Below are 23,396 nucleotides of genomic sequence, written 5' to 3' on the forward strand. Positions count from 1 at the left end.
TTCAATAGGTAGGCCCTTAGTGTGTAGTTTTTCGGTAGTAATGTTATCTAGTCAAAGCGAACAGTAAGGAAACACTTCAGATCAACCCTGACAACATTCAAGAGCTCTCAGCTCTGCATGTAGAAATGGCGGTGTTGTGTGTGCCATAGCAATGTGATTATACTCCCTGGTTTACGCGTTAGAGAGATGGAGAATCTCTACTGTCAGAGCTAAAAACTGAAATGTTAGTACTAGGTTTTATAGTGTGGGAAAAGATAAGTAGCAAAGTACAGGTCATTCATGGAGAACTAACTGGTTTTTTGTTGGTCTTGTGGAAAGTTTAATTATCCTACCCCCTAAAACGACCAAAAGGATAGAAGATCACTTTACTGAAAGCGTTCCTAAGTAGCATGCCAGGTTGTATTGCAGGTTAATGACAAGTTTCATCTGAATTGTCATGAAAAGCAAGCCACGGGGTTCAGCGTGGATTTCTCCAAAATCTCTTGGATTCCAAACCTTGCATCTACTCTAATTCACAGCCTTGCTGGCCTAACTGGACAGAGCCAGAAGTCCATTAAATAAGGCTGATTTATTGCAGCTGAAGCTCAGCTCCAACATCTCTGTCTTAGTGCTATATTTCATAGGCAGACTGTTTCATTTTTCCTGACCTGTATGGCAATGCATAGCTATCTTTCCGTAGCTATGTTTACACCTGCTGCAAAGTTTAACACTTGAAGGGGAATATGTGTGCGGGGTGAAAAGATGAAGTGCCAACTCCAGTTTTATTTACAAGGTTTGTTACAGGACCAGATTTCATCAGTAGGTTTTAGACTGGTGCTGGCTTGATGCAAGATCCTATATCCCGACTGGGATGGCTGAGTTCCCTGGCAGTGGCTCAGGCTCCCCTGTACGTCGCTGGAAGCGTTTGCCCGCAGAGGGCTGTGGGACTGGACTCTCACTTCTGCAGTTTCACTGATTGCTCATGTGCTGATGGTAATTAATATTTATTTCATGTGCAGTGTTATTACATTAAATGAAATGCTTAGTTAAGCAAAGTTGGGACACGCAGCTGAGCTTGTCGAATCACAAAGTTAATACAGGAGGGGTTTCTGAACACAAGCTCCTGATGCTAGTTCCAGAGCCGTCTCAGGACACGTTCAGTAATGTATTTGCTGGGCCCTTTCTCAGGAAGTCCTTCACGCTAAGCTTTCACAGAAAGCACCTGATAAATCAGATTAGCGCAACGTTGTCCTAATCGGAGTTACTCATACATCCGAAAACATACAAAAAAACCTGCTTCGCTGATTGAGTAGTAACCAAAATTCACACCTCATGGAACAGTTTCTGCCTGGATGAGAAATTCGTTAAGACAGTGTTATAGCATTTATATGTAAGGTGTGGTATATTCTATTTGTGAAATGTACACCGTGTACAGTTTCCCTGCACAACGCTGTGTGAAGGCAGCTCCTCGACTCAGTGCAGCAGCCTGTTTCCGATTAGGGGCGGGCTGGCTGTCTCTGCCCCGCTCGGGGCAGGCGTGCAGAGGGAGCATCTTCTCATTGCTCTCTCGTAACTGCTGAATACACAGCCTCCATCTAACCTCCTAGTCTGGGGCCTCTGAAAAGCTGTTAGTCCGCGTTTTCCTGCTGCCTACCTCCGAGAGCTTATTATTTTACACCGTACCGAAGTCTCGTTTCTCCGGCTGCCAGGCCCGAAGAGCTCCTCTTTCTGCATGTGTTCACTTCAGCTCCCTTTGGTGTTGTCTTTGCATCTGCGTCCTCAAAAGCAGCTGAGTGGCATCGTTCGGCGTAATCCACTTTCTAGGCCTGTGTCTTTGCTCATTCGCACGTCCTTATCCTTGTATGCAACCCTGACTGAAAATGTCCCAGGTTGCGTTATATCCGTCCCAGGTTGCGTTATATCTGTCTCCTCTAGGGTTACAGCAACCGTACCCTAGTTAGCAAAAGATACCTACAAAGTAAGAAAGGTCAAAGTATAAAAAGACCACGGGCCCGTTCAGACCGGAGCTGACGTGGTTTGGCTCACCCAGGTGCTGAGCGGTGTGTCCTGGTCGCCCCATGCCCCTCTTTCGAGAGAGCTCCCGGGGGGAAGAGCTCAGCTTTTCCCCCAACAGTGACCTTTCCAGGGAGCAGAAGGCAAAACATTTCCCAGGGTACAAAGTGCCCTCTGTTGTGTTCCTCGTGCAGGAGAATCGGGCTCTCACGCATGGTATAAGGGGCAGCCGACGCTCTGCCAGCCTTGGTGAGGCTGCTGCTGGAGCGCCGGTGCTGCAAACGCCGTGGCAGTGGCAAGGGTAAGTCCTAGGCAGTAACTGTAACAACGCGCTTCTCCGCACGGCAGCGCGCGCGTGAAGGTGTCTCGGGAGAGCAGGAGATGACTGTTTACATGTGGAGCGCATGAGAGCCGGGCACACGAGCCAAACCTCTCCGAGGGCCGCTGCAAAGCGCATGATGAACGAGCGCGCTGGGCAGGGATGTATTTCCTTTCAGGTTTACCTCCAGGCGAGGTTCATGGGCTATTTTAGGCACTTTGTGTTTCTCCTCGAATCTGTTCTGTCTGATCCTGGCAATTTACAGCCACAGTTTTGTGCAGTGTTGTGCAAATCTCTCGATAAAGCTGCGGAGAAAACTCCCTCGGTTGTGGCCAGAGTAATGCCACGGCTAACGAAGTTGCTGCTGCTGTGGAACGTGTTGTCTCCGCTGGGAGACTTTGGGCTCAGGGAGAGAGTCATCTGGGGGCCAGAGTCTCCCTCGTTGTATACAGGGAGAGCGTACAGGTGTGCTAACGTCTGCACCTGGCACAGCACTAAGAGCTGAATTCACAGAGAAATAAATGAAAATTCAACTGCCTTCCCAAAATAGACTAAGCAACAAGGGAGTTTTCTTAGTTCTGCAAGTTTTACAAGTGCATTGGTTATTTCCAAATGTTTGTCAAAGAATTTACTGAGATTTAAGCCTCTAAGGTAATTTTAACCACTGTTTGGCCAGTTGCATTGTATTTCTGATCGGTCTCTTACAGGACGTGATAGTCTGATTTTCTCTGAATAGATGACAGGCATTTGGGAAGAAAACGGGCTCCTCATAAATATTAAGGAGAGCAGCAGAACACAAACTAAAACTCATGGAACCCTGAGGATGTGCAAGTGCTGATTTTCCAGTGCAGATTTGTAATCAGTGAATGTATGTTCCCTAGGGAATAAAAAGGAGCCAAATCAGGTGCTTCGGTAGGTATTGCTTGCTTTTAGGGACAGCGAAGAAGCTGACGTCGTACTGCATAGTAGCAGATCAGTAGGACGTGAGTACTGCACGCTGTTTGGCATGGCGATCCATACTCAGATCTTCCAGATGATAAACGCTGTGATATTTACAATAAATAAGAAGACAAAACATTGAATAATTATCAGAAAAAGAGGGAATGAGGTTGGAAAAAGGAATAAACAGCATACAAAGATCAGTGTGGCGTCCCCCCTCTCTGCCGGGTGTGAATAGGCACAGAACTTCAGCGGAGTTGTCTGGCAAAACAAGTTTCTTTGGCTCACTCTATGGGTGCCCCTCAAAAGCAGAGATCCATCTGGAGTCCTGTGGGGCTGAGATTACCAGGGAGCTTCAAGTGCTTCTTTCATTTGTGGATTCAGTACTACCGCTAGGAGCAAGGGAATGTGGCTATCAAGCCTATTCAACAATGTCTCTTTTCCAGTAAAATCTTCTGCTTCCCCATCTGTTTGATTTTTGAGATTGTTGGGTTTTTTTTTTCTGAAAGTGATAGCAGAAATGGTTTTTAGCCATACAAACATCAATACAGTGGACTGTGGTTTCAGTCAGGCTGGAGTCTGCACCTGACTATACTAACAAAGAGAAAATCTGCATCTGAAAACTCATTTTCCTCTCTGTTTGAATCTTCATTTTTACTTCCTCGTTAGTAATAGTCGTGTTTCCAAAATTGTTGAATCCCTCTGACATCAGTACGAATCTTCTTCCCTTTGTCTTCAGGTGAGGTCCAGTGAACATTCAGGGGAATTTTTATAATCGCCTCTTGGGTAGTTTCTGCATAGTGGTCCAGGTTCTGTGCTAAGCACGCATCACAGCGCACAGGACAACGCTCTCACTTTGCAGAGATCTCACATCATTTTTTGCCTTGTTACAGTGGAGGTGTTCCCAATGCAATGTGTACAGTGCGCACTGACTACTGAACCCTACTTCCATGCTTTAAGAAGCTGTAATCAGTCATCTGAATTACTCCATGTTCACAGGCTAGCCGTAAGCACCTTTATGGGTAGCTGTTTTGTTCGCAATCAGAGTCGGTATCAAATGTTTACATAAGGATGATACTAGCATCCCTCTGGTATCTGCCAAAATTAGCAATTTGCTCATGGCAGATGGCTCCGAATTAATCTGGTTCACAGATGGGACTACGAATGCGATTCCTCAATAATGAGACTAAAAAGAAAAGGGATCTCAGTATTTATAACTGCAATTTAATTTATTTCGACTATCCAAAGGCCTTATGAGTCAATGAGATCTCAACAGATACCAATCCATATGTCTTCGAAAAGAAGGCTCTTTACAGAAATAAGCCCTAGAAGAATATGGTTGTGAACAGGAGCCTGTGGAAAGCAAAGGCGAATTTTGAATCTTAGTTGCTAATCCTTAGGCACCTGCTGGAGGAAGGTTGCTAAACTTTGTAGTATTTGCTAACTTAGCATTTGACCTCAAAAATCCTTTTTCAGATGAGCTGATGAGTGAAAATCTGCCTTAATCTCTGTGGAAACATCAAAGATCAGCGGCCTTGAGACAATCTGTTGTGAACCAGAAATCAAAGGGTGCATTAAACCATTTTATTCTTGCCCAAATCCAGTAACTTCTTTGATTCAGAGTGTTAGCTTCGTTTTCCTACTTGCATAGGGTTTCTTTGTCCTCTATGCAGAGTCCAGTGCAGAGTTTGGCTCTTTTTCCAACACACCTTGATTTTTGCAAACTTGCTGATCCTTATTAGACCTACAAGCTCATTGCTAACTTTGTCAGAGACAGGCAGTCGTTGGCAGAGCTTTTTAGGTCAAAGAAAGCAGCTCAGGTGTCAGGTATCTCATACCGTAAAAGTTAAATTATATGGACAACTAGAAAGGAGTTGTAGAAGCTGTGGGTATTCCTGATGCCCCGAAAGAAACACGCACTTACTATGGACCTGTGTCACCTGCAGGCAAACTGCACAGCGGGGCGCTGCGGTAGGAGCACAGGACCAGTCTGCTTACTGTTTTTTTGGCTGGGAGAAGTGTTATCCCTTCTCCCTCAGTGAACGGCATATGTTTCTGTGATACTTCTTAAGGTTAGTGGCAAAGGAGGGACTTGGGGAGGCTTCAGCTAACATTGCTAAGCCCTGTAGCACTAACTCCTGCCCTGTGAGCTGAGGGTGGATGTGGGGAGGGTGCTCAAATACAGGCTGGACAAACCAAACAAGAGGTCTTGCTTACACCATGCTAATGGATATTCTGGTTAAAGGCACTGTCTGTTACTGGACATCGCAGACAAGACCTTTGTCAACAAGCGTGGAGCGATACAGAGTCGGAAACATGAAGACACAGGGATCAAAGCAAGCCCCAAGTGTAAGTGGGTCTATGGAGCAGTGTAAGTGGCCTTAGCCACTGCACCCAAGCAGTATTTGTGTTCTTCCATGAGTTTCAGAAGCAGCAGTTCAGCTAATTCAAGGAGGCTACAGGTGTTGGCCTGCTGAAACCTGGGCGTCTCTGTCAAGGAAATCTCTAGGCATGACCCCTTCTTGCACTCTTCGTGAGTCCTTGCTGTTGAGCACTGTAACAGAGAGGGTAAGCGGCTATTTGGGATAACTCAGTGCAGCTAGCTGGCCCTTTGGTATGACTCAACATGGCCATCCGTGTTAATAAGAGAGGTCCAAAGTGAAAAGGGAGGACTGAACCTGGTCAGGTACATTCAGAGTCAGGGCAGATTCTGAAGTACAGAAGCAGCAGAGAAAAACTGTTCTTGGTATAAAGATAGCTGAAAGGCACAATACGGAAGAAAGATTGTGTCTGAAAACAGAAACTAGCTGTTACTGCTCCAAAGCCTAATGGCTCTGCCAGCATCCAAGCTTTTCATTATTTTTATTGATGCAGTAATAATTCACAGCTACGGTTAACGTGCCTCTGACACTGGCGGCTGCCTTCGAAATGAATTCCATCTAATTAAACTGAACAACAGAGAAATCAAAGACCACTTCAGCTGATGATTACATTTAACTGGGAATCTCTTTCCTCCCTTCCACTGCCTTCCTCCCCAAATAATCTTAAATCTGCGGGAAGGAGGTGCGAGGCAAAAGTAGGAGCTCAAACAGCATGTAGCCTAGTTGAGCTAATGAGCAGCATCGGGGCAAGGGCCTGCAGTTTGCAGTGCCAGCTACCAAGCATCTGACAGGGGCAAGTAAGTCACCGGCTCCTCCTCCTGGGCCAGCAATAAGCCACTTATTATTTCCTCGGGGAGCAGATGGGTGGTTTGCTGCACAAACATGCCAAAAGTATAGACAGGTGGAGAAATCAGGGATGTGCAGTTAACCCAGACACTTCCCAGGGAATTATCTTTATTCATTTGCGGAGTGATCTTAACGTTTGCCTGCGTCAATGGCCAGCAACACAGCGTGGCTCACAGGAGTAGGTAATGCAGTGGCGTAATGTGATGGGTGAGCTGCTGGCAGTCTGACATCCTAGAAGGGGAGAGAGCTCGGCACAGCGCGCAGTGTGCACTTTCAGCCAGGAAGCGTACGGGTGCCGAGAATTCAGCTGGCTGGACTACCTGGAGCAACCTTTGTAGGGAAAAAATGCTGCTTCTTCCTGCACGAAATAACTCGTGGACTGTGTAAGTCTGTTGATTAAGATGCTACATTTCAGGCAACATATTTCATTACTGGCCCAACTGCCATGAGTGTAATCAATTAACTCACCACCCTTTGCTCCTAAGCCCCGTGATTACACTATTAGCAGCTCCCTTAGATTGGTCTCCTAACATCACCTAACAGGTCTTTTTTGCTTCTGGTCTGTATGACTTCTGAAACCTAGAATGGGTTTTTGACATAGACCCTTAGACGTCACTGATAAGAATATGCAGGAGAGTCTGCCTGTTGCAATACTTGCAACACATGTCCAAAAGGGAAGCTTGTCTGTATGAGGAAATCAAATGCAACAAATTAGAAACTCCCCTGAAACAAAGCTCTGGGACCTCTACAGAAGTAATACTCGCAGAGCTGCTTAGCAGGAGTCCCCTCATTCTGATCAGGCTGTTGCCAACAGCTGTCCTTGCTTTTGCAAAGTAGACTGGCATCCTTATAGCTTGCTTATCTCTGTGTTGTGGCAACAGTGTTCAGTGTGTGATCGGCAGAGCCTTTTGGTGGCAACAGAGCAGGAAAAATCAAACAGGCATCGACTCTACGAACAAGAAGATTCTCTCTGATCTTCTCCGCATTGCTGTCGAGAGCGAACCGCGTACGTCTAGAGTCTGCGCTCTGCCATCGCCTTGGGAGAACATATTGGAAAACAGCTCAAGCCTGCGAGAGGCTCGGGGTTGCGTGCACCATGAGTGCTTACTTCACAGAAGTGAGAAGAGGCCTCGTGCTGCACTTGGAATACTCTTTGTGCAGACAGCGATGAGCTAGACCCAGTCTCTGCAGCGTATGTGGGATATCGTTAACTAGATATTTCAAACTCCTTAGCATTGGAAATAGCAAAGGAAGTCACTGCTTAAGTGGTAATAAAGGAAGATCCCAGCCACACAGATTTTATTCTTTTGTAAGACCTTGTCACCTCTCTAAGTTGCCATATTTTTGCTATCATGAACTCGAGTCAGAAACCACAGTGTGTTGTCGGTTAGTAGAAAAACAATGCCAAAAGCACAACCTGAGAGTCAAAATGGGGAGAGACTCAGCCACCTGCTCCGTTTTGTGCCCCGTTGGACAGCTCTGGGCTGGCACCAGATGCAGTCACTCACTCCACGTTGTGATGCCCTCCTATCACAATCAAATCTGATTCTTTTATTTATATTTAAACGTGATCAAATAGGAACATAACCCCCCAACATCATGCAAAAAGCCCTCGCTTTCCAAACTCAGTTAGCAACATATTACCTCATCTAAACTTAATGAAACATCTCTCATCTGCACACGTTAATAAATTACAGGAAATAGGGACATTTTACGTACAAAGACGATGACATAGAAAGCTAGAGATAGTATGATTATTGGACTGCATTAGCACATCTTGTCCTTGTAACCACTAAGTCAGAATCGAAAATACATAGGTTAGATAAAATGAAGCAATTAAAAAGCTGGACAGGCAAGTCCCCTCAACCCCCAAATAAATCCTGGAAAAATACTTGAAAAAAAATAGCCATAATGAAGATGACTTTCCAGGTGGTGCCTGATAATGGCAGCAGATTTCCCACCAGCCATGGATTGTCTTTATTCCAGCACTTTGGGGGTCGAGCAAAGCTTGTCTGTAAAATGAAAAAAGCATGAAAGGTGCAGTGGAGTTCCCAAAGCCTTTGTGCAAGAAATTAACAGGACTAGAGTAGGTAAGTTCTTTAAAAAATTTTTTTGTAACTTAAAAATTGCCAGGATTTAGTCTTTATTGACACCTACAATAGCTGTTCCTATCACTGAGTAACTCCTAAAATGGTAATAAGGAAAAGTGAAAAGTGAATAAACAGCATTTTATGTTTTGAAATGGGAAAAAACATCCTCAGGTGTGTGAACTAGTCTGCTGATCTGAACTTCAGGAAAGAATTCAGTTTACTCTTGTGTCAGCAATACTAGACTTGCACCTGAATTGGCATTGAGAGGATCTCAGGAAACAGTTAGAGCCAGCAAGTATCTAGGAAACGTGTGCATGTTGCCAAGGCTTTATCAGAGCTGCAACGCTCTGCGAGCCAGGGTCTAGTTCCAGTTATGTCATGTTTTTTGCTCTAGCAGCAGTTTGTCCTAAGTGGGCAAGTGTCATTACTCAGCTAGCCCCAGGCTATGTAAACATGTGATAAAACCAAGGTTCATTTGATAGTTGGTTCTATCATAAAGATAATATGACATAATATGTAAATTATGAGTGCAAGAAACTTCTCAACCGTCCTTATCCAAGTGAGAAGCCATAAGCAGGAGAAGGTGCAACTGCTGCATGGCACAGCGCTGGGCTTGGTCCTCTAAACAAGGCGAAGCACCTCCTCGGGATGGGAGCCTCTCTTCCCACTGGATTCAACCAAGGACGGGAGCCTCTCTTCCCTCTGGATTCAGTCCTTCTTCTGGGCTGCAGCAAGACATAGGATTTCAGGGCAATACAAGCTGTCCAGCTCTGTAACAGCATCCTTCTGGGATTCAGTGAAGACACTCCACTCCGACTGCACTCTTGCTTTGCGTAATCATCAGCTGCCTCGTCTTATTTCCTCCACCTGCATCAGAGAGGGAGAGTGGCTAAGAGGAGAGAGTGCTCTGTCTGCAAGGAGTTGCCATAGGGCATTTAAACACATATTTGTAAAATACTTTCCTTCTAAAGGCTTCTCTCCCAATTCCTCTTTTTTAATCCCTTAGAAAAGAGGAGTTGTTAGGTAGCATGAGCCATAAATGGTGACCTCTTTTGACAAGCTTGTTGGCCACGCTGCATTTCCTAAACACATGGCTGAACTCAACAAGCTCGGATACATTTCTTCTGCCGCTGTCAAATGCACTAGGTTTCAGTTTAGCTCTGCACAACCAATCCCTTGGGTCTCCCTCCATTTTTAAACACATGGATAAGCAGCCAAATTAAAACTAGAAGCATCTAGATCAGATAGATCTGGAGTAATATGTTTTGCTCTTGCTTATTGGTTTCAGAGAAGAAAAAGCGTGGTTATGTAAGGATCATGAATCATCTTATTTTTTGCGTTATTTCAGTAATAATGGACTGTATCATGCCTTGTCTTATTCAAAGATAGGTATTTCAGTGTTAAAATGTATTCCGCAGTTACCTAGTATCAGCATTTGGCTTGCTACAGGGTGCTGAAAAGGTACCAGTTTAAGTTCGCAGTTTTGCAGTGTCAGTCTGAGGGGCAGAGACTTTATTTAGCTTTACAGGTGTATAAGTCATTGAGCAGATTTTAGACCAGAAGGAGCCTTTTCTTCAGCTGGGATATTCTGGGATGGCTCTATTGGTGAAATTACCAGAATTGCCTCAATGATAACAGTAGAGCTTGCCCAAAACTGTGTCTGCAACCGAGTGTGCTTTATGCCACAGTTAAAGACTTGTTCATAACCAATAAAAAGGCCATTACAGAACATTACCTTTTTGTTACCAGTTTGCATTCTTCATTATATTTCATTGATCAAATGACATCATTTCTTTCAAATAATTGCTATTCAGTGAAAAATCAGCCTCTATTAATATTGATATTGTCACTCTCAGTGATACAAGATGTCTCTCAGGGCATGTCTGATTAAAGTATTCAGTTATTGAAATCAGCACCACTGCATCACCTAAAATTGATACTTAAAATGCTGTAAGCATGTAACATTTTTCTGGAGTCCCACATACAGAAACAAATGCCTAATGGGTCTGTCAATGAAAAAATTTTGATTACGGTGTTTAGAGAAGGAGCAGGATCGAACTGGCCATTCAAGTAACATTATATATTTTTTTCAGGACCATTTTGCTGTTAACATGGCTGACATGCCACCTAGCAACAGTGACTCTGTCTCTCATTCTCTATTTATAGAGCTGCATCTAGAAGTGCCACAGGACTGTGTTTCTGAACAAAATGACAGTCCCTGCTAAAGCACCTTCTGACCACCGAGCTTCACGCTAAATTGATGTACTGCAGAGTCTTCTTTTTAGAGTGACAAAAATTGGCCATGCCTTTTACAGTTCGTGTGGATGGCATGTGCACTTCCCCTGCAAGTATTGCATTTGAAGTCTTCCATAAAGTTGCATGTTTTTTTTGTTGAGAAGAACATTGTTTTGGCAGTTAGAAAATCTTTTTTTGATATATAGTTGAATCAAAAGTCACACTAGCTGAGGATAGCACAATTAAAAATATAGTCCATATTTACAATTTATACTGGTCCAAATGAGAGGCTGGCGTAGGGAATGGAGATGGCCTGAACATGTGACAATTGAATCCATAACAGGTAAAAAAGTTATTTTCAAGAAAATGTGGCACTGTCCTCAATGCTAGACAAGATGCATGTTTAGACAGCCTCTGACCCATGAAGCTTATGATTAAAGAGATGAATAAAAGTAAAAAGATAAAGACTTTTGTGCTTAGGCTTTGCTTTATTTTCTGGGTAGTCTCTTTTCACTTCAGGCCTGGCATACTGACGGGTTATCCGAGGAGACAGCTCCTGTGAGCTCTGCCATAAAAGCGAACACCAGGAAGAGAACTGAACGCGAAGGGAGACTTGTCAGGTGGGGTTGCCCAATCCCAGAAGGGAGGACTGTCAATTTAGAGGGGCAGAAAAAGAGAAAAACAGAGACAGGAACAGAAAACCATTCCCAAACAGTCAGTAGACAGAGCCGGGTTCTTTCCTGAGCTGGAGCACAGGGTTTTGAATTTGACTAGCAAATCTCATTGCTCCAGAAGGACTGCTTTCACCTAGTCGTCCTCATTTATCTGTATGGTAGATGCTGCATAAACCACGTAGCTTGCTTTGAAATCCTAAGGTGTTTAAACCTGGGTATTAACTTCCACAGTCCAGAAAAGGCAAAAGATGCAGTATAGCAGTGTTTTCGTTTGGCTCAGGAACATGCTTTTAACGTGAATCTCCCCATCCTCCTCGCTTACTGTGCTTTGGTTCACACCGCGGAGCAATCTCAGAGCACTTGAACTGGATTGCTTTTAGGTGACGCTAAACCAGACAAGGCGCTCCAGGAGCTCTCGTACACCAGAGCTGAGTAAGCCTGAAGCAAAACCCCCAGAAGACCTATAGCATGGCCATCAGGTCTTCAGTGCCAGTTCTTTTGCTCCACAGTTCTGCTCCAATTGCACTGTGCTAGTTACCAACGTAAGCAAAGAGACCAGAGTCGTTCCAGAGGTGCGCTATTTACCAGAAAATGTTGATTTTCCCAATGATAAATAAAAACCATTCGGAGGAGAGCTCAGCTATTCTGAACAGTGCTTTTCTGTGAGCTTGTTCTCCATTTTCTTTTCCTATAAGGAATGTAGCTTATTTCTCCTCCTTCCTTTTTAAATAAGGAGATTCTTCATTCACTGCAGCATCATTCAGAAAAGCAGCATGGTACAGTGGTAGGCAGCCTAGCTTCATGAGGACTAAGGCAAGGAAGATGATAGCAAGCAGTCAATCGCTTGTTGTTAATGGTAGCGTTAATTTCTAAAGAGAACATTTCTAAGATAAAATGCAGACGAGGCACGTGCTCCAATGCAAGTTCTGACAATGAGGTTCTGAAGGACTCAGCTAAACAGCATGTGTCAGGTGATGAGGTTAATGGAAAAGACACTTAATGAAAATAACCTTGGGAGAGCTTTGCAGAGCCCTTGGGTAAAATAATTTATTTCTTCTGCTACTTCTATCGCAGTAATTTAACCCAAGACGTAGAAAAAGCTGATGTAAACATGAACTCAACCTGTCAGAGCAGCGCAGGAGGAACATCGGCAACAATGATGCAGCGTTGTAAATATCTGCAGCACCTCCGCTGACAACACGAAGACTACTGCCCGAGTGCAAAGGCTTTCTCTGGAGAGCCCCGTCTTTAAAACAAGAGGTCTTGTTGATTAAGACACAGGTTATCAAAGCACTGTGCAAGACAGCACTTAAAACAATCATCACAAGCTGCATAATTTTTAGCCAACATATTGTCTTTGGATCAGCTAGTCCTGGGAGAGAGAGAAGGGCCACAGCAGCCTTCGTTTGCACTGCTCCTGTTCTGTGCTTTCGCTGGTTTGTTTTGCAGTTCAGCTATAACCAGAAATAAGCTGCAGTTCCTGTGATTTAAGGCTTTGGACTGCTCTGCATCCAGACCTCAGCGAGCACTCCTATTTTTCTGTGCCATTTCCCTTCTTAGCCTGCAATTAGAAGTGCTGCAAGCTGCCCGAGAAAAACCTGTCTTCCACAGAGCTCGATTCCTAACAAAGCTGAGCTCCAGTTTCGGGGTGAGGGCTTGTGATGTGAGCCAGAATAAGGGATGGCAGATCACTTGGTGGATACTCCTGATTTGATCCCAAGCCTTGGGTCAAGCATTTTGAGCACTCTAGATCCAGATTTAGAAAGCCTCCGGAGTAGGAGGGTAGAGGCAGATAAGATTCACCCTGTCCCTGCCTGTAACATTACTACTTTTGTCTGCAAGTGCCTGTTCCGTATTCTGAGCGACATGAATACCTCACCTGCGTGAAGCTGAAAATCCTTTTTACAGCTCTGGGTACAATAACTTCTATATAGAAAAACAAGATTAAACCTGACACTAATAGGAGTGATGGAGGGGGAAGGTGTTCTTCCTTTGAGGCAGAGGCTCTGGATACAGCAGCCAGCAGCTGACTAAAAAAGGACAGAAAGAAAGATAAATGCAGTTATACAAGCATCAGAGCTTAAGAAAGAGCTTCCAGGAGACAGAGAAAAGAGGAACGTGCACCTTTCTCTTGACATTTAGCAAACTACCTGAACCAGCTAAGCAAAGAAAGAGAAAGAAGGTCAAAGACCTTACAAAGAGAGCTGCTTTCAGCTGTTTGCTACTTGAGATCTTAAAAAATATTTACCTTATCCAGCTAAGAGATGCTAAGCCCTTAACAGCAAAGCCTCACCACAGCAAAGCCTCCCTACTATTCTCTCTTTCCCTCCCCGTGAGCCATATTTATAGACTCCCTCCTAACTGCCTCTGCAGGGACCAGCTTTGTTAGCAAAGCCTCTCTACACCTGCGTGGCTGTGGGCTGCTAGAGATTTAACTCCTCGTCTACTGTATCCAGAGTAGCAGACTTGCAGTATTTCCAAAAATGCCTCCAGCCCCCAGTGAGCCCCCTGCTCCAGCAGATGACCCTGTGGCGTGGCGTGTGGCCCACCTCTGGGAGAGCGTTAGGCAGGGCGGCAGATGCCCCGTCCTGCTGTAGCAGCTGGATTATGTAGGGATTTATCACTCAGCTGTAGCCCAGGCACCTTCAGCACTGTAGTGCTGTAGTCACTTAATGCCCAGGGAAATCAGATTCAGTGGTTCGAGGTGCAGTATCTCACAAGCACTCTTAGCTATATCCTACAGAATGATTTCCAACGGGTTACTTCATGCTATTTTGCCATTGCTTTCTTTTGGGTTTTTTATGGACTGAGTAATGTTTCCTGTCGTTTGAACTCTTTGACAACAGCTTCTGTGCGATGTCTTTGACATTTGCAAGGGGGAGAGGGTCTGCTGTTCTCCAAAACCAGCAATCACCCCTTGAACAGCAGGCTGTCAGCTGCCAGGGCAAGAGCGGTGGGCACACGAAGTACAGTGCGCTTGAGTAGTGATTAACACACAACAAAGAGAGCTGCCTGTGCTGCAAATGGAAACACACTGTGTACTTGTGATGTAAGAGCATTTTGGTCTAATTTTGCACTCTGCATATAGTAATAAGACACAACAGGGTGTGCATTAAGCTCATCTTTTGAGAAGTGCAACAGTAGCTGAATAATGCACACCCTGTAGTGGCTTATTTGCAGTAGACTATGGCTCATTAATTTTACATTTAATTTTTTCCCAACCCTTTAAAATAAAAACAGATCTATTCCGAGGGCAGTTACGTAATGTATCTTTCCACTGAAAAGTAACTTCAAATACAAACAGTAGGGAAAAGGTGAGGAAGAGCTCTGCTCGACTACAGTGTTTGGTTTGGTTTGTGTAAGTCCTGCTTCAAGTAGGTCTTTGGGTCACTAATGCAAATAAATGCAAATAATGATAGTTATTGAAATCTATTCAGTGTTCACTTTTTTCTAGACTTTCCTCTCTTTTTATGTGCTTCCCTGGGCCTTTTGCCTCCCCTTTTTCTCACAGAAGTCCACTTTTCAGCATATGAACAAATAACCTTTTCAGAGCAACTTCACATATAAAGCACTCACATGGAGTTGTGACTGACTTTTACACCAAACTGCGAACTGAAGGGCCACAAATTCCTGCTGTGGAGGTAGTCAGGCATGATTTGGGGGAAGATGGTTTTGCCAGACTAGAAGTGCATGTGTGCATGGCTTCAATAGAATTTAAGGAACATAGCGTATTATAAAAATTAATTTTGTTAGAACATCACTGTACATGTATGAAGGACGAACTTTTTTTCCTGCTCTCCCAAATGAGATATTACTCTGGTTTACTCCTTGTATATAGGTTCCAACCTTGATGATGGACACCCAGTTTTCCGAATTCACTCCAGATATCACCCCAATAATGCTGGCGGCTCACACCAACAACTATGAAATCATCAAACTGCTTGTCCAAAGACGGGTGACAATTCCACGCCCACACCAGATCAGATGCAACTGTGTGGAATGTGTCTCCAGTTCGGAGGTGGACAGCCTGAGGCATTCCAGGTCGAGGCTGAACATCTACAAAGCCTTAGCCAGCCCTTCATTGATTGCCTTATCAAGTGAGGACCCCATCTTGACAGCTTTCCGACTGGGCTGGGAGCTGAAGGAGCTCAGCAAGGTGGAAAATGAGTTCAAGGCTGAATATGAAGAACTTTCCCAGCAGTGCAAGCGTTTTGCTAAGGACCTTTTGGATCAAGCACGGAGTTCCCGAGAATTGGAGATCATTCTTAATCACAGAGATGATCAAAGCGAAGAGCTGGATCCCCAGAAATGTCATGATTTGGCAAAGCTAAAGGTAGCAATAAAGTATCACCAGAAAGAGGTAAGAGTCATCTGAACACGAAGGTTTGTGGAGGCTGCATGTGTTGGGTAAAATGATTCACTTCTCGAGTCTGCATGGGTTTCTTTAACAGAGGTAGGGTTGCTAGTTGAGAGCCAGCAGAGCTGACTTTGGACTGAGTGGAGAACTATGTGCAAACGGTTAATCACAAACCGAGAGGTTCGGTGCACCTCAGTGACAACTTGAGTTTGGTGACAGTTGAGGACAACTGGGATTTGCTGCAGTGGGTTATGGCTTGTATAGTACCAACACTTTCTATTTCAAAGATATTTGTATCCCATTGCGATGTAACCCATCCCCCTACAAAGAAAAGCCTTGAGAGATTTCCAGGTTTGTTAGCTCCAAAAGCTCTTCCCAGTAACTGCCGATATACAGGAACCAAAGCCTAGAAGGGATTGTCTGGCTCATGAAATTCTTGACTGCTGGAAACGATATAGTATATTCTTCACTTCCTCCAGCCACCCAACACCTCCTAGGACCCACTCAGCACCAGTGCACAAGGGCCACAGAAATTAGAGCAGCACAAGAAGAAAGCAGGGGAGCAAGGGCACTTTCAGTGTCCCAGGCCTCCGTGCTAACAGCAGTTTTGTTAGGTGAAATCGCCCATGTGATCCTAGGAAGTGGATCATGCCATGCAAATACTTCTTGACAGCTGAGACACCTCAGGTTGACTCGTAGTATTTCATTCAGCCAGGTTATAGGAACTCAGCAACAACTCCCAGAAATTCCAACCTCTGCCCGTAGTACCAGAAAGGAAAGAACTTCAGCTGAAGGACAGAGAGCCTTTCAAAAGCCTTGCAAATCCAGAGATTTGTTAGTTGATGCAATAGGTTTCATTAGTTAGCTCTGGATTTTCTTTCTCTTTCCAAATCTGGACAGCGTTTAGTAGATTATATATTACTTGTTGCTGGCCAGTGATGTTCTCGGGTTATCTGACAGAAGAGTTTAGCTTGCTCGGTTGAGGTACTGAGTTTCAATGTCTGTGACATATTTTTATGTCCAGAGGGTGACAGGAATGACAGAAAAGTCTACGAATTATTCTCTTTTCACTGTCCTTGCGTTTGAGCCTTTGCTTTATGCGTTGACCCAGATGAGAAGAGCCTGATACGATAAATTCTGCCTCCCATACAGGCTGCTCATGTCACAGTCAAGAAGGGCAAGATGCAGATTTTCCTTTCTTCCCTTTGGTCTGTTATGCCTCCTGCACACCAGCCTCTGATGTAGCAAGCTGGAGCTGAAGCCGTAAGCTTTCTGGGATCTAGCACGTGCTCGCTTACTGCTGTCTCATGGGGCTACTCCAGTAAAGTGTCAGCTTGCTGGCCGCCGTGTCAGTTTGTATTTTTCACTCTTGTTGACAGGGTTAGGTAATACCATAAGATCCCTAGGGAAACACACAAGTAGGGAAGAATTAGTCCGGAGGAGTGTGATGTAGTGTATCAGTTCAAGCGCTCCTTGAATCCAAGAAGCTCCAGAAACCCTACGTCCCTTTTTTTACTGGCCTGATAAGGGCAGGCACTGCACCCACATACACCCTTTGGTGCTGGAGGACACTGCTAGCATTGCTGTGCGTGGATCGCTGCTGATTTCCACGTCTTGTCACAGTTTGGGTTCACTAGTGACAACCAGGCACAGATCTGTGACTGCCCCTTATCTTGTGTTCGTAGTAAGAGAGACTGTAGGTCGAAGGAGTTCACGAAGTATTTGAAATGTGGGGCTGAACAGAACTGAAGCTCTTGTAAAGTAACAAATTTTGACTCTTTCTGTTTGGTTGCTTGACAATTTCCATCTCCTTTTTTTAGTTATATTTGACTGAATTCCAAATACATGGACAAATTCCATTTTTTGTTAGGTGACACACACATGACAGTCCCAGTATATAAATCATAGCTGATGAGCACAAGCTCTGTGCTGCCGGATAAAGTCAATGCTGTTTCCAGGTGGGAAGCTGGTAGTAAGGGATGGGGTGAATGAGCTTGAGAAACCAGCAGTACTGAACTACCTTATCCTACCTGGTTATTCACAGGTACCTGATGAATATAGACAGCATGTTGTTCGTCTGCAACAAAGAGACTTGCAGTAGTTTTCGTATAATGGTAACGAATCCAAACCAAAATACCAAGCAAGGTACAAACATCGTTGCCAGCTTCTGAAAACAATGAGTAAGAGCTTTTGGTGGGAGACACTGAGAAATGCTTTTTAATCAGGACTGAAAAACATGAGACTGGGAGAATTTTTGTGGGGGACAAGAAGGAAAATGAGAAAAAGTTTACTTTTATAAAAGACACTTCTGCAGAGCAAACCAGCAGGCATTGTAAAAGTAGATCATCTTGTTTCACTGACGCATTTTATATCTTAACATTGGGTGGAATGGGATTGGATGAGATGGCTTTTTATATCTTAACGTTGACAAACTCACAAGTCAAATCTCCAGTAGCCTGTGACTTAAATCTATAGCAGACCTTAGCTATTTTTTGGGGGCTATATACTGTTACTTTAATTGGCTGTTTCCATATTCAGCATAAAGAACACATAATCTCACATTGATTTTAGACAAATGGCTAGAGAAAATGTCCTGCAGCTTTTTCTTTTTGAGTGAAATAAGCCTCAAAAATATCCCCCCAAATGAATTGATTCCATTTCAGCTTCGTCAGGCAGATTTGTTAACTTCAAGATTCTTTCTAAAGGAATTGTTAAGAGGGAATCGGTAACAAGATCGTTGCCTTTGGATGGACATGCTGTGCTGTCCGACTTGGGTAGGGAGCAGGTCTTTGAGTTACTCTTGATTTCTGCCAGTGTAACTGGGCTGGAAATAAGAATGCTCTTCACCAGACCCATTATTCAGTGTTTATTTCTCCAAGGCATTTCAGATAAACCCAATTTGCCTTTTTTTTTCCTTTTTCCATTGCAGTCCTGTACTGTAGAATAGGTGCCGTTTTTGCTCCAGCTGTAGGAAAGTAACAGCATTCAAATTCCTAGTGCAGGTTGATGGATGTCCAGCAGTGAACATACAGGACTGAACAAAAATCCTGATGGGAAAAGCTAGACACCCATGGACAGTTCCTGCTCCAAACTGAACCCCTGGAGGAAGGGTTTTCAAAGCTAGTTAGGCTGCTAATATGCAGGTAAGTAGGCGATAAGATTTTAAACGAAGTGTAATTAGATCAGGTGCCCAAATCATGTTGGAGATTAGACACTTCTCTTGCTGGGGCAATCTGAAATCCTGCTGCTGAATTAGCTGCATCTTTTGATGCCTAAGAACTGGAGAAAAATCTAGTCTTGTATGTTAAGTTTTAGCGAGCAATTAGCCATCTGCCCCACTGTGAACGCAGCTCCCTGTTCTCAGGACTGGATCCGTTAAACGCCCTAATAGTGTACGCAGATGTAGTCTGAGCCCCTCGCTCTTCACAGTGAGCAGCCTGGAAGAAGGCTGGGTTAGTGAGTGGTAGCACTTAGTTCAGCCATATATGGGAAATGCAGGAAATAACATACTTCTTGGCCTCAGCACAAAAGCTCCATCTCCACCTGTATCCCCAAGTACATGTAAGCACGTACATCCCACAGCCATGTAAGCACGACCCTGGGCAAGCTCCGAAGACCGGACTCACTCATCATCCAGGCTGTAAACCCTAGAGACGGTGTTAGAAAGTCGCCAGAGCCTCAGGTGCAGAGGGCTCTGCAAGGTGGGGAGTCCCACGAAAGTCCTTTGCTCTGTTCCTGGCAGCCCGTGTTACCAGTTGGTGCGTTGTTTCCTAAGCAGAGTGCGGGGGCTTTGAGCTGCGCTTACTGCGGGGTTGCAGCTAGCAGTGTGGATGGAAAACAAACAAGTCGCGCCCCCAGTCTGTCTATGTCTCCTCATTGCCCACCCCGGCATGTGGACAGAGCCTGCCTTTAGCCCAGGCTGCAACCGTGGGCCTGACGTTTGCCTGAAACGCAAACTACTTAGGAGGAGCTTGTGCCCTCTGCCAGCAGGCTCATTTATTTAGAAGCTATGAAGGATTTAGTAGTTGTGATCTGTGTTTGCATGGTATTCATAAAATGTTAGAAAAAAGTGAAGGCAACTTTAGTACACCATGAAACATGAGTTAGATGCAGCAGAGGTGTGGCAGCCCTCTCCAGGTCCGCTTTCAAAAGAAATGATCTTAGGATCACTGGAATTCATGTCCTAAGAGGCTTTCCCGTAAAGGCTCCTTAGGATATGGCATTTGCCTTCATACTGCTTTCCTGATTCTTGTATTCATAGCTAATTTTGGAAGGAGAAAGGTGCTGAAGACTTAATACAAAAAGGCACAGCTCAGCTGCTGGGGCTCAGTCTTCACGATTTTGTGAAGAAGAATGTGCTAATCTGCACCAGATCAGCTCTGCATTTGTTAATTTGTTTAGATTTCTAAGAAAAGATGGGGAGAAGTCATCTCTCAGGATCTTCACAGTCACTTAAAGCACAGTTGTGTGTCCTGGGTACCATCACAGTATTAGGATATAAGCTGAATGCAAGTACAATTTGTGTCCCTAAAGGTTTTTTTTTCTTTTTTTTAACATTGCCAAAGTAATGTAAAGTAACCACAGTGTAGGCTGTGAATCAGGTCTAGAAGTGCAAATTTCACCTTACAGAGTAATTTAAAGTTAAGCAAATTGTATACAACATTCTACCAAAGCACGATAGTACCAACATATATTTGGCCTGTTCCTCCATTCCTGCTCTCCATCACAGGTTATTCACATCTTTAAAATGAGGTGAAACATCACAGGATTGGTTTTCTAGTGCCTTTCATTTTTCTGGTGCTGGCAGTTGCAGATGACTGTGCAGGTTCAGTCTATCTGTGTTTAAGCAACCCACACAATGCAAGGCACTCAGAAAAAAAGAGTATTTTATCTGTGACTGCATTACTAGCACTTTCACTGAATTAGATCAAAGGACTTCATGAAATTCCCTCTCAGAAACCTTAACCCTGGTCTCTCTTGCTCACTGTATGCTAAATCAGTGACAGGAAAGGAGAGAGATTGGATTGTTTGCTTTTCTAATTCAACACCAGTGCTCTTTGCTATTTTCTCCTCAGAATGCAGCTTCAAAAGTTTTAGTTTGATTTTTCCAAGACATTTACATAGACAGGCACCTCCCAAGATACAGTACTGGAGTGAATGAATAATAATTTCTGCCATGCTTCATGTTTTTCAGCTGTCTTGTCTCTGTCACCTGTGTGACTGCAGTTAGAGGCACAGCATCAATCTCCAGGGAGTATGCACAAACCTGGCGAATTTCTAAGGGTACTTCAGTTAGTGTACGAAAAAGAGCATTTAACAGTATCAGAGATGCATGAAAAATGGATGCGAGGTCTGTGAAAATCAAAGCTCATCTACCTACCGCACCTTGTTTCCCTGTTTTGAAAGCCATTTAGGTTTCTTGATGGACAGCCACAGATCTTTCTTTGCTTGCAGCCAGTGCTAAGTTATTCTCCCATGGTTTTGTCTGTTTTCTTGCTAAACAGCCTGGAGGTATAATGATACAGGGCCGAATATTTTTATTGGGCTCTTTAAAGGTACAGTAAAAGGCTGGCTTTTTGGTGAGCCTCCAGAGCGCTGAAGATTGATAAATAGGCTCTTACTTTCAGTTTTCTGGGAAGAAATCATATCATGTAATGAAAAGATCTTTAATAGGACTGGACAGGGGGAGGAGGAGCTGCTCCTTGAGGATTTTTTTCCCTTTCTTGTGACCTGGAACATCTGTATCCCTCAGGTTATTACATGGTGAGGATGGCATGTTTACACCACTTTCAGATCTGTCCTGCACCCCAAACCTGAAAGTAACTTTAGGGATTTCAAAAGCGCTGAATGTTCAAGTGACACCTTTCATTTCCCATCAGGATTCATTCATTACTGTTTGCAGCACAGTTACCATCTGATGTGTGAACAGTGGCCAACGCTAAATGAAGCTGTTTTCTTCTCAGACTCACTCCCAGCAGGCAGTTGACCACATTGCAGAATCTTCCCCGCGTAGGGCACTAAGTGGGCTGTTATCAGCCGTCTCAGCAGCAGGGCTTTGGGGTGGGACAGTCATCTGCATTTGCACCCTCACAGTCAGTCATTCCTGCTGATTGCTGGTGGGGCTGTGGGGTGAGAGGAGCATCTGTATCTTGGCGCCCGTACTGCATGGGTTTGTGAAGTTGCCAGAATTTTCATTCAGTTTTGGAAACTAGCATGGAAATTCGACTCATACAGCTGCACTGTGTTACAGAAATTAGGATCTCCTCCCCAAACTCGGGAGAAGAATAATTAATATTCAGAGGGCTGATGGTTCATCAGTTTGACAAAATGGACTTGCGTATTTATTTGAGGAAATGATGTTATTTCATATATTATTCATGTAATACCAGAATGTTCAAACCTGGCAAAGGTGAGCAGGGTAAACACATGCTGCAGCCCTTTTTGAGACCGGGACTGCAGAATACTGTCTTTTGCCAGCAGAATCATCACTGACTAGTCTTGCCATGTGCAAATTAGGAAAAACGAAAAAAGTATGTCAGTCAAGGACAAGGACTCTGCTTGAATTAGTGTAATCTGTGTTAGGCAGTAAATGCCTGGATCATTCTTTAAGTCATTTTTGGTGCCTTGTGCCTCTGAGCCAAATGATCTGTTGGACAAAGAGGAAATACATTGAAAGCTAAAGGGACTGTCACTGTTTGAAGAACATTCAAGAATGATTTCGTGAGTTTGTTGATTCCCTGAGCGTCATGTATCCCATCAGTCTTCTTGCTAGCAACAGAATGAGCTTTGGAAGACAAAGTTAAGTACGGGACATGATTGATTAGCTTTCTGTAGACAACAGAAACTGGAAAGGAGAAGGGATACTTGTACATCTCAGAAGCAAAGCGTTCAGCTTTATCTTGTCTGAAGGTCTAGACTGCCTTTCAAAATCAGCTTTATGTCACTGTTGAAGAGTATATCATGTTACTTCATACTTCATTTTGAGTGATACCCCAAAATAATAAACTCTCTGGAAAAAATATCTCTCTGGATTCTCTCTTTTGGATATAGAAATGGTAATTACTATTTACCTAATTCCTGTGGGTTTCCACTTTTCGTCTGTCCCTTAAAAAAGTGCGTTATGAAACCCCATGGACAACAGAACTGAGATTCCATTTCTGTCTGCTAAATACATGTCAGATCCATCATCATCCTGATGAGCCCTTTGGATATGCCGTGACCGCAAGCACGGTCACCTCGAAGTTCTTCCTTCCAAGAGAAGTGCGATGGACAGGTTGCTTAATCATAATCCTCCCAAACTGCCATCTTGGGCACAATGGCATTTAAAAGCTGTGGCCGCAATTCTTGTGTTCTTATTCTTTCTCTACACTCCCCGGCCGGCTGGGTAAGCATCCTTCAGCAAAGAGTGTGTCCTCCTCACTGTACGACAGCCGTATCACTCGCTAGCCTGTGGAGGGCCCCAGGAATGCACGAGGGCTTTATGGTGCAGCGGTCTGTTCTTCCCTGCATGTTGGAGAACATTTGCTCATTCAGGAGAAGGCAAGATAGAAGGAAACAAGTAAC

At 44.2% G+C, this 23,396-nt stretch overlaps 1 protein-coding gene across 3 annotated transcripts in view; it reads left to right on the forward strand.

Moving 5' to 3' along the window:
* Positions 1–23,396, forward strand: part of TRPC5 (transient receptor potential cation channel subfamily C member 5) — a 100,091-nt gene that overhangs the window by 32,345 nt on the left and 44,350 nt on the right. For all 3 annotated transcript variants that reach the window (XM_068957077.1, XM_068957078.1, XM_009685453.2), the window contains exon 3: positions 15,315–15,836. In XM_068957077.1, the coding sequence (XP_068813178.1) occupies positions 15,315–15,836 (522 nt within the window). The remainder of the gene's footprint in view (positions 1–15,314; positions 15,837–23,396) is intronic.

Source organism: Struthio camelus, chromosome 11 (assembly GCF_040807025.1).
Source record: "Struthio camelus isolate bStrCam1 chromosome 11, bStrCam1.hap1, whole genome shotgun sequence".
Classification (NCBI taxonomy): domain Eukaryota; kingdom Metazoa; phylum Chordata; class Aves; order Struthioniformes; family Struthionidae; genus Struthio; species Struthio camelus.